This window comes from Crocodylus siamensis, chromosome 5, assembly GCF_052110815.1.
Source record: "Crocodylus siamensis isolate JL-2025a chromosome 5, ASM5211081v1, whole genome shotgun sequence".
Taxonomy (NCBI): domain Eukaryota; kingdom Metazoa; phylum Chordata; order Crocodylia; family Crocodylidae; genus Crocodylus; species Crocodylus siamensis.
Window position 1 is genome coordinate 126,499,600 of NC_143399.1, and position 14,526 is coordinate 126,514,125.

At 40.1% G+C, this 14,526-nt stretch overlaps 1 protein-coding gene across 1 annotated transcript in view; it reads right to left on the minus strand.

The window, feature by feature from the left end:
• The window catches only part of ITGA9 (integrin subunit alpha 9), a 354,975-nt gene that overhangs the window by 310,480 nt on the left and 29,969 nt on the right, over positions 1–14,526 (minus strand). The window contains exon 5 of the mRNA XM_090050256.1: positions 5,293–5,360. Within this exon, the coding sequence (XP_089906382.1) occupies positions 5,293–5,360 (68 nt within the window). The remainder of the gene's footprint in view (positions 1–5,292; positions 5,361–14,526) is intronic.

Below are 14,526 nucleotides of genomic sequence, written 5' to 3' on the forward strand. Positions count from 1 at the left end.
GGGGGGATGCCTCACCCTCCCATTCCCATCTTTGCTACATACTGAACATTCCTTGCAGCAAGAAAGACAGTTTAGCAATGGCAGTGTATGGTGCCCAGAAGCAGTCACCAAAGGTGGTCAAAAGGCCTCTCAACACACATCAATGGTAAAAAAAAATGGGATGACATCTCCCCTGCAACAGTGAACATCCAACTGCAACTTGTGCCACCACTGTCCAGGCTGCAGAACTGGCTACTTACGCCTCGGTAAACTGATTTAGTGTTCCAGGTAGAGGAAAACTCATGCTTATAGATTGTTTTGACCAGAAATCAGCCAAAATGTCTTTAACATTTTAGAAGAGTTTTGCTTTGAGTTGCTGGTTTTACTTGGACCTAGCATTCAAAGCAAAAAAAAAAACAAGCTAACTGAAGCCTTCTGAGCTAAAAATCAAAGAAAGGTTCAAACCAATCCTTGCAAAGCAAACCACCAGGTTTTCCCATCATTCTAAATGGTGAGAACCACAAACTTCATATAGTAGTAGCAGTAGAAAAGGGGAGGGCAAGAGGCATTGATCTCCAAGTAAAATCAAACACACAGTGATTTCTGGCTGAATGCCACACACAGCTGAAAAAAAACCAAACCTAAGAATAATATTTGAAAACTTTGATTTGTGACCTAAAAAAAGGGCCAAATAGGAGTCAATATAAGCCCAAAATAAAAACCAGGCAATATCTGATGTGAAGGAACTGAAAATTAAATTTGCTCCTGTTCTCTGAGGTAATTTTCAGCCACTCCTGAACAAACTGGTCTGCTCCGTGTACCCTCCTCTTCTCCATTCCTAATTCCACAGGAAATAAAGCCCAGTGCTTGACTCATGTAGCTCATTTTCAGAGTGAACTCTTTCCTCTCTTCCCATAAATGAACCATCATTCTTAGGCAAAACTGTACAAATCTTGGAATTCACTTAATCAACTGTCAGGATGCAAAAGGGCATCTCTGCTGGTTTGCAAAGAAAGCACAATGGGGAGAGAAAGGAACTAATAATCACTCCCCTCCTGCCCCACTAACCCCCCACCCCCATTTAAGAACTATTGGAAGCGCATCATGTTCTATACTGAGCTTACCAAAGTTAAAGCAACATGTAAAAGCCTCACCCTTACAGAAGTATGATTACAGTTTCTAAAAGGAAAAGATTATCTAAATGTGTTAGAATATTTTAAGTAATGTGCCTCTATAGAAAAACTGATGCAGGAGTCAGACTTGAGTGAAAAGAGATGAAACTCTGAGTCGTTTAGCGTGTGATAGGGAAAACGATGCAGAGCTCCAGAGGTTAAGTCTAGTTTCTTAAATAGGGGATCCTAGATTAATGTGTGAATCCCATGCTGGGATGTTCTTAGGATGTAAGAGAGATCCCTGACCAACCCCACCCCTGAAAACTGATGCACTCTCCTGCAGCATTTGAGATATATTTTAAATTATAAGGTGTGGTGTTTGTTCTGTTTGTATCCTCTAATGGCATCTAAGGTGGCACAGCAGGATCTAAGGTGGCTCTCCACTTAGGAGAGGATCCTAAACGTTTGGCTATGAAAAACTTTCAGGGATGAGGTTCTTTCCCACTAAAGCTGTTCTACTTTGTATAAAATACAAAGTACATTATACTACAGTACTGAGACAGAGAACAAGAGGGTGAGAATCCCTGTAGCTAGTTGGACACCCGGGCCGCACCCAGATGAGCACAACTGTGGTATGTGTGCCACAGACATATCTGTGGTGCCACATACCACCCGTTCCCTTGTTCTCCATGCTGCAAGGGAGCAGAATGAAAGGGTTTTTTTACCCCTGGATATCCAAGGGTCAGAAAGACCCATAGACAAAAACAAAAAAAAAAAAGCAAAGCTGAGCATGCGGTGGCAGCATGCACTGCCCAAAGCTGGAACCTGGCCAGCTGGAGCCACACTCTGCTTCCAGCCAGGCTCTGCACAGCAGGATCACCACTGCTGCAGCCCCAGGAGGCCCCCAAGACCTCAGGTAAGGCTCCTAGGGCCAGCCCAGTGTTGGCCTCAGCCTCTACTACCTGACCTGGGTCAACTTGCTACGCACCAGCACGTGTATGGCACGGGCATTCCCTGGGGACAACTAGCAGTGACATAAGGTTCACTGCCACTAGTTGTCCCTGGGGAACTAAATGTCTATGCACATCTGGACACAGCCCTGAGCTCCAGTTCCTGCTCCACTGAACAGACTTAGAGTACCCTACCTCAGTACACACCACAGTGTGGTTGTCAAAGTACTTCTCTTGGAAGGTGAGATGTGGATTAAACTCCTCTCGGGCACAGGAGGACACTGAACCTGTCTTTTTCATCCCAGATAAGTCTTCTAATAGGTAAGCTGTTGTGTAAAATGGAACCATCACCACTCCACTCTTCTGACAGTGAGCCAATTTGAAACACTGCATCTTAGATCATTCAGACTGCTTTGTGTTGGACAAGCCAGAAATTCTTTTTATTTTTTTAGTTTGACAATAAAACTGGGGGAAAAAATCATAAATTTGGTTCAGATAAAACCATTTTCCCCCCTTTTTTCCAGTTTAACAACCAAGCTGAAAGAGCCATTATTCGCACAGCCCTACTTAAGTAGAACATGAAATAAGCCTAGATCTTGTGAAGGGAAATCCTGTTCTAAATTCCCTAAATTCAGAGGGACTTTGCTCCTAGAACGCTCTGTAGAGAATGCTGGAAATTATTCTCTACTCCAACACTGCTTAATGTAAAGGCACCATTTCTCAGGATAAGGCAGCACACTGCTTTAACCATGGATTATTGCTGTAAAGCCGTGTAACTATATATGTAAATCTGTGTCCCATGTAGACAAACTGTGAAATTCAGAAAGCCTATAGTACAAAGTTGCTTTGTGTCTTTTCTTTGCTCTAACAAACAGCTGGCTTTCCTCACCTGTTTGTCTATAGACAGTCACAGGGAATTTTAAACCAGTAATCATGTGGAGCACACAGCACCCGCTACCAGAATACTGGAGATATTCTTATGGGCCAGCATGTTCCAGTTAAGTGGATACTGAATAAGGACATTTCATAATTCAATCAAAGGACAGGACTACAGTCAGACCAAGGAAAAGAAACAAAGCAGCCAGCTAAATAGAGATGCTTACCAGCAGGTTTTGCTCTTGGGAGTAGCTGTGCCCTTGGGGACAATGGACTGACTCTCAGCAGAAACAACAAGCATCAGCAGGACTGAGTGTACTGTAAGGGCTTACCTATTTGACCTGGAAGCTATTTATCTACATTTCCTGCTCAGATCGAAATAGCTAAAGCTCCATAAGGCAGGAACACTAAAAGTTCAAGCATCTTTTGAACTAGGTGACAGAGGTTTAAAGAAACAAGCTTGATAGACCAGAGAAGCCAGGAAACAGCTGCTGCTGACATGTCTCCTGTTATCAAACAGTCACGAGCTGCCACCCATCCACATTTATCTGGAAACATCTTATTCCTTTTTTTTTTCCATGTGGTGTTCCCTAGTTTTAGTTATACCAACCAGGCCAATCAATTTTTTCAGCCAATTCAAAAGTGGTGTACAAATTAGACAAATGAAACAATTTTCACTGCTTCAGTTTCCTTTCTGGGTAGTGACATCAATTCTAGCAATGCTAAAAGAACTCTATCTATCATGCCAATTGAAGCAAAAGAAGAGATAGGGGCCTCATCTTGTAAGCTATGCCAACTCAGACACCCTCTGACATCAGGATAATACCCCACAGACACAGCTGTAATATGAGACCTTGAAAACAATATAAGCAATAGAATAGGAGGTAAGAAAATCTGTGATCCTGTAAAAGGCTCCAACTCACACATCGATTCTCTTCTACTATTGGACTTGCTCAGACTTTTCTCTGAATTTAGTTCTCTTGGTTTTAGTTGTCGTTTTCTTCCACTTCTTTCCCATTGCACACAGCATTTTTTGATGATCATACTTTTAAAACTGTCCTACTGAAGCTGCTATTGTTCTTCTTGCTAAGCATCCATTAGTACTTTCCAAAGCACTCTAAACTGCCAAGTTAAAATGACTGCCAGGTGGTATAGCTAACTTGAAACTATTCTACCACAGCAGCTGAACTAGGCAGCCTTGGCCCCAGTAGGGTAATGGCAACAGCAGATAATGATGTAATTATGATGGAAAGCCTATGACAACTTTGAAGGATGAAGGAACCAGATACAAGGAGAAAGAAAATAGGAGTGATGGAAGAGAAAAGCAAAAATTCCTTCCCCAGATTTCCCTCTCTTTGTTTTATTCTCTTACCTCCAGATTTCACTAAACAAATAGTTAATACTTGCTGTCCTGCACCTTTTTGTGCATCAGCAGAAATGACAGATATAAGTAATCCCACTGACAAGAGGTGGGGATCATTGAATAGATAATGACTGTGGGACTTAGCCTGTGCAAAATCATATGTAAATGGAAAACTCTTTGTTTTTTGCTATCTTGACTTTAAAAAATAATAGGAATATTTTGTTTAATTTTGAAAAGGAGAAAAAGAGAGAGATGTACAATGAAGTGAAGGTAGCATATGTTTGATATACATGTTATTAGGAAATTTAGAGTAAAACCTGGAATGTGGTTTTCTACATGATTAACAGCAAATGCCAATGGACCAAATTCATCCCAGATGGAACTGAAATGAATTTTTAATCAGGAATGAAATTAATCAAGTTTTAATGTAATTAAGAAATAGTCTAAGAAATAATCCACAATACCAGTTTCATCATCTGCATTTCTGAGACAGAAAGAATGGCTAGGACATGTCAGGGAACAATGTGTTTTCTGAATTTAAGGAATATTAAAAAATTTAAGGAATATTAAAAAAAAAAAAAATCATGGAAGAGTATTTTAAAATAATATGTATAAGCAGCTAATCTAACAATGGAGAACCCTGAAAAAAATGTTACAGGACCTGTACAATAAAATACTCTCTCAATGTGTTTTCAAAATTCATTTATTCTTTCCTGAGGGCATTAATGCATAAGGCCATTCATATGGGGATTACTTCATAGGCTCACACAATGTACAAAACTCCACAACCAAAATGTTTCCTTGCCTGTAGGAGAGGAGACTGTGTGAGCAAGGTGGGTGTTTGGTTGTTGTACAACTGAAGTCAGAATATTATTAAATAAAATATGTTAACTACATGGATAGCTGCAAATGGCATGTTGTATATATCAAGCTCCTTTCTTGTACACATAGCAAAATAAGAGGAAAGCCCGTCCGCACAACTGAACTTTTCATCAAAAGTACTGTTACCCACCTCAGTGAAGAAGCCTGCAATCCCAGCCTGACATGAGCCATGTTCCTCCCCGTATTTCTTCTTATACTCTAGATTGGAGAAGGGAGGAGGAAAACAAATCACAGTCATTTCAGTCTGTTCTAGCTGTATGGGGCTCAGAGTTTGCTGAGCTCACTTGCTTCATTCTATACACACTGCTAAGCAAGGGGACACAAAACTCATAAACTGGAGTGGAAGAAGGAAAAAAAGAACTCAGAAACTCAGTGAACCTCAGAAATGTTGTACATAGATACTGCCAAAAATTACAGTTGACCTGTCTTGGCTGAAGAGGGACAGCATCAACCAAAAATCCTACCTGTGATTTGACTATAACTTTCCACTGACAATTCAACACGGCAGAGCAATGGAGATTGGGTTAGAAATCCAACCCAGAAATTGAACATGAAGTCTTGGTAACATAACAGCAGCAACAGCATTGCCTCTTAAATTAACGCCGTGCAGTTTAAAGCAACACAGTCCCCTTGGTTCCATTTGAGCTGTCCAAACACATTACTATAAATGTTGCTGAGTACTTGCCACAAAAGTGTAGGATCAGTATCCCTGGTGTGTATTTCTAGCTCTGGCATTGTCTTACTTTTTTGCCCTAGACAAGTTACTTAGCACCTAATTCACAAAGGGTAAAGTTACACATTACACTTAGACAACAGTATGGGCACTTAAAATGCAAGCATCCACACATTAAAGCTCTGCTAACTCATGATAAGTGATCTCTAAACATTTCAAAGTTACATCACTTCAAGTGCAAGCTATCTCTGGGCTGTGCTACCCAGCTCTTATTAGCGTAACGTCAGTCTACTCCACAAAGATCAAACTAAAGGTTTCCAGTTCTGCAGCATCCCAGGATGCACCACTCCCAAACCATGTCTCCCCCAATCAGGGAGAGAACCCAGGATATCCTGGCTCCTAGCCACAACCCAGTTTACCAGCCCTGCAATGGCAAGTCAGAGCTGTGCAGGCACAAAACAGTATTAACCCTTAACATGTGACTTCTCACAGCATATTCTAACTTGAACACTGCTTAACATTCCACAGCTTTAGTTTGGATTAAGTGTAATGTGCAACTTTATCCTTAGTGTCTCAACACCTAATTTTTAAGGTGCCTGGTTCCTTCCAGGAATGGAATCCAGAGATGTGTGTTAGCTACTTAGATTACTACACAATGAATGGGGAAAGTGAGGCAGCACAAATGAGATTCACAACAGCCAGCACTGAGTGAGGAATGACTTAAGTACTCAGTGAAAAATCCTGATGACTGGGCTATAACTTAAGCCATCCCTCTCTGCAGGGCTTAAGCACATAATTCTGAGCCACGAGAGGCCACTTCATCCACTCGGGTTCTCACTCTAGAACGCTTTCCTCAAGTTAGGCACCTCAAACAATCTTTTCCAACACCAGGGAGGAGGCATACCTTTCTTTAAAAACACAGTCAGAGGAGGAAGAGATGGGGCTGCTGTCCCTATTTTATTTGACAGCCTAGCAGCTAAAGCACCCACCATAGACATGAAAAACTCATGTTCAATGCCATTTTTAGCCTGAGGTTTAAGCAATCCCTCTGGGATTGAGGGCACCAGAGTTTCAGTCACTGCTCCGAAGATTGTTTCTATATTTTAGCCAATGACCGTTTCCTGCAATACGGATGTTTCCTGTAGTCATTTCAGTCAATGACCGTTTTATTTCTTATAAAATATATAAACAGTCCCTGAAAAAATCCCAGAACCCAACGTGCATGTGACACTCACCGCAGATGCAGGAGTGACAAACAGAAGGCTTTGTTCTGCCTGGCTCAGATCTACAACACTTCATTATCCATCTCCCCACTGAATGACCTAACAACTAGGCACATGACTATTTTGTTGTAGATCTCTCACAATCTGCTCTACTGGATCTGTTCTACTTTGTATAAAATTTTAAATATTTGTGGGGCCAAAAAGAAACCAACTCTAAAGCCCAGTGTGTATATATTTAATTATATAAAGGGCAAAAGCTCCAATTGGAAACTGCCTCTAATCTCAGACTACCTAATAACCTAGTGCTTAGGGCACTCAGGGCACCTAGGTTGTTGAAGGTCTAACTTCAACCCCTCAGTTTGAACAAGGCAGAGTAGGCATAAGACCTTATTTCACCTGCGCCCCAAGTGAGTACAATGAGCTGTCAGCTATTCTTGGGTGTACATGTCTTTCTCTTTCAACTTGGAAAGATCTTCATTTTATCTTAATGTGAAACAGATTTTTTCTTCAAAATCATTAAAGTTTTCAAGAAACAGGAAAACCATTCCCTCCACCCTGGAAATATTTCCAACACAAATCTAGCTCTGAATTTTGCAGCTTGAGCCCATCACTATTTTCTGCACATTTTTTTCCAAAGCTTTACCAAACCAATAAATGTGCAATTGCAATGCATTGCTACTTCCTGCATATTACAACATGTTCTCAAGGATAAGGGGGCTCCAGGGAAAAAGAGTAATTTATTCTGTGAAAACATTCACCATATACCTTGGTAACACTATATTATATGTAACCATTAACTCATTGCTAAATTACAAAGGAATTTGCATGGAATTACTGAGTAAATTGCATCTTTAGAACCAAATCAGTTCCTCATGGGCTGCATTACTATAGTAAAGACAAAAGGGACTTCATAATAAACCAAGGCCCGCCCCATGGATGCATCTTTATAAATGTACAGGGAAATGATGACATAACTAAAAATAATAATAATTTAGCATTTCACAGTAGCAAGAATGCTTCTGGTCTAACAAGTTCACTAGTAAACAAGTAGCAAAGTGAATAATGGAAAAAGCAAGAATTCTTGTGGGTGATATCTTTTTCTTTGGGTCATCACTTCAATACTACCAAAATTATTATTTCTGTAACAATTAGGACTGTCCAGATTTTTTTTTAAATTAGAGAAAGTCCAGGGAGTGATAGTTACTGTAAAATAAGACCCTGAACTCCAAGGCAAAACACGTGTAGAGGACATTTTGATCCATCAGAGGCCTGTTGAAAGCAATGGGGTTCCATGCAGATTCAGCAGGATAGTTTTCAGAATCAAAGTTAGTCAGCAACTCCACTAGCAACACAAAAATTCACCTTAAAGTTACCAAGTTACATCAAGCAATTAAAGGTGATCCCTGTCACACTATTAGTAACTTCATATACCCTCATTCACTGAGTTTGACATTCCTAGCAAGAACAGATTTATTTGTGTGTGCACTTAAAACTGAACATCTAAGGGGAAGGGACCAGAAGGCACAGCCTTCTCTTCCTAGTATTATTTTTCTGGAAAAATACTAGTCAGGCAAGCCTTTCAGAGTTCAAATTTTTGCTAAGTTTAGTTCTTCATCCTTAAATAGGCCTAAATTGGCCTATTTCTAGTCTGTTCACACAGACACTTTGGCTGCCTATACGCGTAATCAGGGGTGGGGGACAGCATTTTAATTAGAGTGGTTCCCAGACAGATGCTCTCATTAAAATGCCACAGCTTCATGTATATTAAGCCCCTATGTGTTTAAAAATGGCCATACTTGGGCCGTTTTAACTAAACCATGGGATACTTTTAGCTAAAGCTCATTTGATAAGCTTTAACTGAAGTACCCCAGTAGTCATTTTTTAAACCCACAGGGGTTTATACATGTGACACTACAGAAATGCTAGAGCATTCCCATTAGATAGCGAAGCAGACTTGATTAATCAAGACACATTAGAACACATTGGAGCACATGCATGGGTAACCCTAGGGTCCATCAAAGGAATCTGTTTTTATTTTTAAAGGATGCAATCTAGGGAACAATCCACTCTTCCTGATTCTAGATTTGAAAACTTGCCCTGTAAGTAATTAGCTCAGCATTCACTTTGGGTTTCATTCAGTATCGGATATGTCTGGTTTCTGTGGACAGTCTTCCAAATCCTCAACAACTCTGTACAGGCTTCAAATCTCTGGAGAAGTCATGACTGTCTCTTTTTATTTTTTTAGATATAGTCACACTCTCTGGTCCATGTCTCCCCTTCCCCCCACTCTCCACAAAAAAATAAAGTATGAGATAGCTAGCTCTAGAAAATGTTCTCTTCTGTTTATCCACAGGTGTAGCCCCTGCAAGCTTCCTCACACAGGTGAATCATGCTTTGACTTTATCCTAAAACAATGGTTTTCAACTTTTTTCATTTGTGGATGCCTGAACAATTTTGAATGGAGGTGCAGACCCCTTTGGAAATTTCAAATGGAGGTGCGGCCCCTCTGAATTGTAAGTGTGAGTATTCACGTACTTCTGGTCATGGGCAACTGGTGCCACCTTACTCGGTGGGGGTGGGGTCCCCCACAGCTGATCTCACTCACCGTGGCCACGGTGCTCCTGGGAGTGGCTGCAGCATTCCCACTACCCAGCCAGCACTCATAGGGGGGCACTGGTGCTCCCACCAACTCCCCCGGCCCATCACCTAAGCAGGGAGTGTGGCCTGTCAGGGGATGCACCAGTGCTCTCAGGGGGTGCACATGTACCCCCTGTGCAACACCACTGCTTCTGATTGATCATAGTAACCTTCCACAGACCCCTTAGACAGTTTGCAGACCTCCAAGAGTCTGCAGACCACAGGCTGAAAACCACTGTCCTAGAGAGACCACTTCAGTGAAAGGAAAAGTATATCAATGTCTAAGATCACTGACTCCTTGGCTTGCTGTGACTGAAAAATGGATTTGCCTGACTCTTAGCTGATAGAAATCAGTATAGCTCCACAATGAAACTACACTGATTTAGAACAGCTGAAGATTTGACCTGAAAACTAGAGCCAATTCAGTTTACAAAGACCACTGATCTCACTTACAAGTAACACCTTTCAGTCACTTCCAGCATTATCAAGACACAGGTCGGTGATGTAAAGGTAATCACCTATATATAGCTTGTTAGAAACCCTCTCTGAGATCCAAACAGATGTGGCTCATGGTCTCTTTACACACTTTCCTCAAGACAAATAAAGTACAACTCAGCATCAAAATAGCCTGCCACCAAATGTGTACATTATGCAACAAATTAAACCAGGCAAATATTTAAATTAATTAAGTCTAACATGACACAAGAAGATGCAAGGATACTCAAATATATCCTAATATTTACATTTTCCAGAACTTCTCCTTTGTTCTACCTCCTCACTATCATGTATTGGCATAATCCATCAAGCAGCACAATCTAACATGCATTTAACAATTTTGCTCTCTTTGATTGATGTTGTACCACTCAAAAGTGTACTCTCATGGACTTTAGTGTGTTTTAAATCAGGCTCTGTATAACTTTGTCATAAACCTAGACCCACTGAAATAAGCAGGATTTTTGCCAACTGCTGCCAGGATGTCAACCAAAGTCACTGTACCAGTGAACGTAAGGCAATCTAAAGGTACATGTTGAAATAATGGCCTCAAGTAGAGAGGATCAACACAGATGCTCTTAAAAATTTGCAAGTGAAAAAAGAATACCACCTAGAACTCTACACCAAATTTTGGGCACTAGGAGATATGGAAGATACAGGTACCAAAGAGAGACAGGGAATATTCAGCAGAACAGTGAAGGAAGCAGCAGTAAATAAGATGGGAGTAAGACTGAAAAACAAAAAGAAAAAGTGATATCAAGATTATTGCAGAGAAACTGAGAAATGAATAAAGAAAAACAAACATAAATATTTAAAACAAAAAGTTGCTGCAATGGAAAAGAAAAGATTAATCAAGACTTATTTAAAGGAGTTGTTGAATAAACTTGAAGCTACCAGCCAAGGTTGACAGTGATAGATAACAAACATGGGAACCTGATGATAGCATGGACAAGAAATCCTGAAGGTTTGGAAAGAATATTTCAAAGAACTTCTAAACAGAGTCTAAAAATGAAGGAAGTGTTGCTGAATATCAAACTGTTGAAGTCAAAATAGTAGAGCCTTCATTAGAGGACATACTGATTCATGTTAAAAAAAAAAAAGAATACGGCACCAGAGATTGACAATATTCCAGCCTAAAAATCGGATTTGAAGTATTAAAGTACCACCTTCACAAGATGATTAAAAAGAGCTGAAGAGAGGAAAGAATGCCTGAACAATGGAAACAGGCAATAATATGCCCAATTTACAAGAAGGGTGATCAAAGAGAGGGTAATATCTATTCCGGTATCTCCTTACTGTACACAACATACAAAGTTTTCTCAACTGCTGCCAAACCAATTCCTCCCATTTGCATGAGAAATTGTGCAAGATTACCAACATGAATTCAGCAAAGAGAGACGAACCAGTGATTAGATATTGTCAGTAAGATTATCGCTGGAAAAAAATGGGAAGTTGTGAAAGATGTACATCAAGTTTACATAGACTTTGTCAAAGCTTATCAGTATATTAGAAAAGAGTCACTATGGTCAGTCATGTTGGGTTTGGAATGCCTCAAAAAAACAGTGTACCTTATTAAGATGTGCATTGAAGGAACAAGAAATTACCTGAGAATCAAGGGAATACTATCAGACCAGACAGAAATCAGTGGTGAGCTCAAACAATGGGATTCACTGTCATTGATGCTTTCCAGTGTGAAGCTTAAGAAGGTTATAAGAGCTGCTGAAGGAGGAGGAAAAGGTCTGCAGCTGAACAGACTAAACCAGGTATTTACATAGACAGATAATATCCATCTGGTAGGAAAGGTAATGGAAATGGTACAAAAGAATATAGAGATAAAGAAGTTGGGGTTGGTATCAAAGTCAGCAATACTACACATACATGATCAATCCAGAAATAAACCTCAAGATCACAGGAAGATAAGAATACAGAATAACAATGTGGAAAAGTTAGAGAGATTTAAATATTTAAGAAGAGTAATGACGGAGGACAAGCAAATAACTGAAGAAATCAAGGCAAGAATTTACAGTGCTGATATATACCTGTTGAACCTGCATAAAATAAAAGCATCAAGGAAGATCTCACGAAAGGTTAAAATCCAGCTGTATAGTACAATTGTTCAACCTGTCCTTTTATATGGATGTGAATCATGGACACTGACAAAGGCAAACAGAAAAAGGCTCAAGTGTTTGAAAACAAAGCACTAAGAAAAATATTTGGTGCAGTACAAGAAAATAGAATACGCAGGAGAAAACATAAGAATTTGTGAACCTTACCACAACACCTGATGTCTTCAGCAAGATAAAAATTAAATAGGCAGGGCATATTGAAAACCAACAAGAGAAGGCACGTAAGGCAGATTTGGGAAGCTGAGGTGGAGGGTGTCACATCTTGGGAAAGACTAAGGCAACAATGGAAGGATAGCATAAAAACTCATGGCTAGACAAAGATGCGACAAACTGGAAGGAGACTGCACAAGATAGGAGGAGATGGAAAGCTGTAGCTAAGGCACTTACAGGACCTCAAGGCCTGTGAGACTAGAGATGCAATCCTGTAAATGACTATGGACACAACTAACTTTTCCCTACACAAGTAATCCAACTGGGATTTTCCAATTAGAAGTTTAAGATCATGTGATCAGTTGCCAATGTGGCAAATACAGAGCTCTGACTTTAACCAGACAGAACTGCATCAACATCAGAGACATTTAGATAGCTCCTAGGAATTTAGCATTTAGACAGCCAACTACAAATCCTGTGATGTCAGTACAGCTGCGCTATTCTTCTTTCAATGACCTAAACAAATAAAATGAATTGTAAATGGTTAGGAATGATGGAGGATTGTTCAAGATTTAAATGATTTTGCAATAAGCTGGTTTTCATGCCTACTGAGGCTCACATTTTAATGGGACATACTGTACAGCTTTTGTAAGATGTGTTTTCAAGTCACTTATGTTGCCAACACTGTCTGGTTAAACTAACAGACTTATATTTCACACAAGTAACTGCTTATACTTTTCCTTATATCAGTGCATGCTAGGGATCTCACTGTTTCACATAATTTCCAAGTGTTTATGTAACTAATACGCTTCTACTGCCTTGTGTGAATGAAAGGGAGACTTGAACCAGTTTAACTTGAATAAATATCTCTTAATACACTTATTTTTCTGGATAGTATTGAAATGCAGATTGACTTGGACAATTGCATAAAAATACCTTTATAGTGGGCAGCCTACTTGGAGAAAGATATCATTGCATTATCTAAGCACTTCACACATACTGAACAATTTCTTTGCATGATACTCTTGTGGGATATGGTCACATTAGCCACTTCTACAGTGTGGTAACTAACTACAGCATAGATATACTAAAGCTCAAATACACAAAGGTATTTAAACATCTAGTTCTCACTGAAATTAGTGGAAGTGAGGCACCAGAATACCTTATCAGAATTGTGTGCTCATGCACACACGTGCACATACACACACGCGGACGCACAAACACAGTGTCAGTGAAATAGGTGATATCCAGATTCTAATCTTCTGATAGTCCATGCCTTAAAATAAAAACCTTCTTCAGGCCACCTGTCCCCCACCACACATCTTATCTATTGCTGGTGGTGGTCTCAGGCTGTGAAATACTGTTTTGCTATCAGAGAGCTGCAAGCCTCAGAATGCCTTTACCTCCTGTTGTCTTGCTACTAAAGCTGCCAGCACCCAGTATTTCCAGACTACCATGTTTTATCTGCTAAAAGCTCCAATACCTACCCATTCAGGCCAGAAACTAGGTCAAAACTGCCTTTCTCATAGTCAAAAGTTGATGGATATGTTCCAACCTCTCAGATCTCAATTCTTCATTTCTCTGCTCCCTCTGCGTATCTAATATTGGCCTCACTCTTCTCCCTCCGCACTACCTTGCCATTGTCCGAGCAAAATTCCAAATGACAGTGACAGTTCATGAGAAATTGGAAGCTGATGGGACTTTCCTCCACCTCAGTGCATGCTAGTAGCTACCACAGCATAGGTATACATGATCAGCTAGTTCAAATTTGCCAGCTTTTTATATCTAGAAATTAACATTTATATTCAATTTGGACTATCCATAAAATGATTTTGGTAGCTCTGCCTACTCCCACATAGTGATCACTTTTGGCAAAAATCAAAGCTGTTGGGGTGTTAATACCGATAGGCCTCTCTCATTCTTCTGCTGAGCTCTGTGCACACCGTACTGTTATAAAAAAAAATAAAATGACTAGTCCATGGTTCCCCATGCCAGCAGCCAGTTAAATGCACTAGTGGGACATATTCAAAGGCAGAAAAAAAGGGCTGAACTGATTTATAATA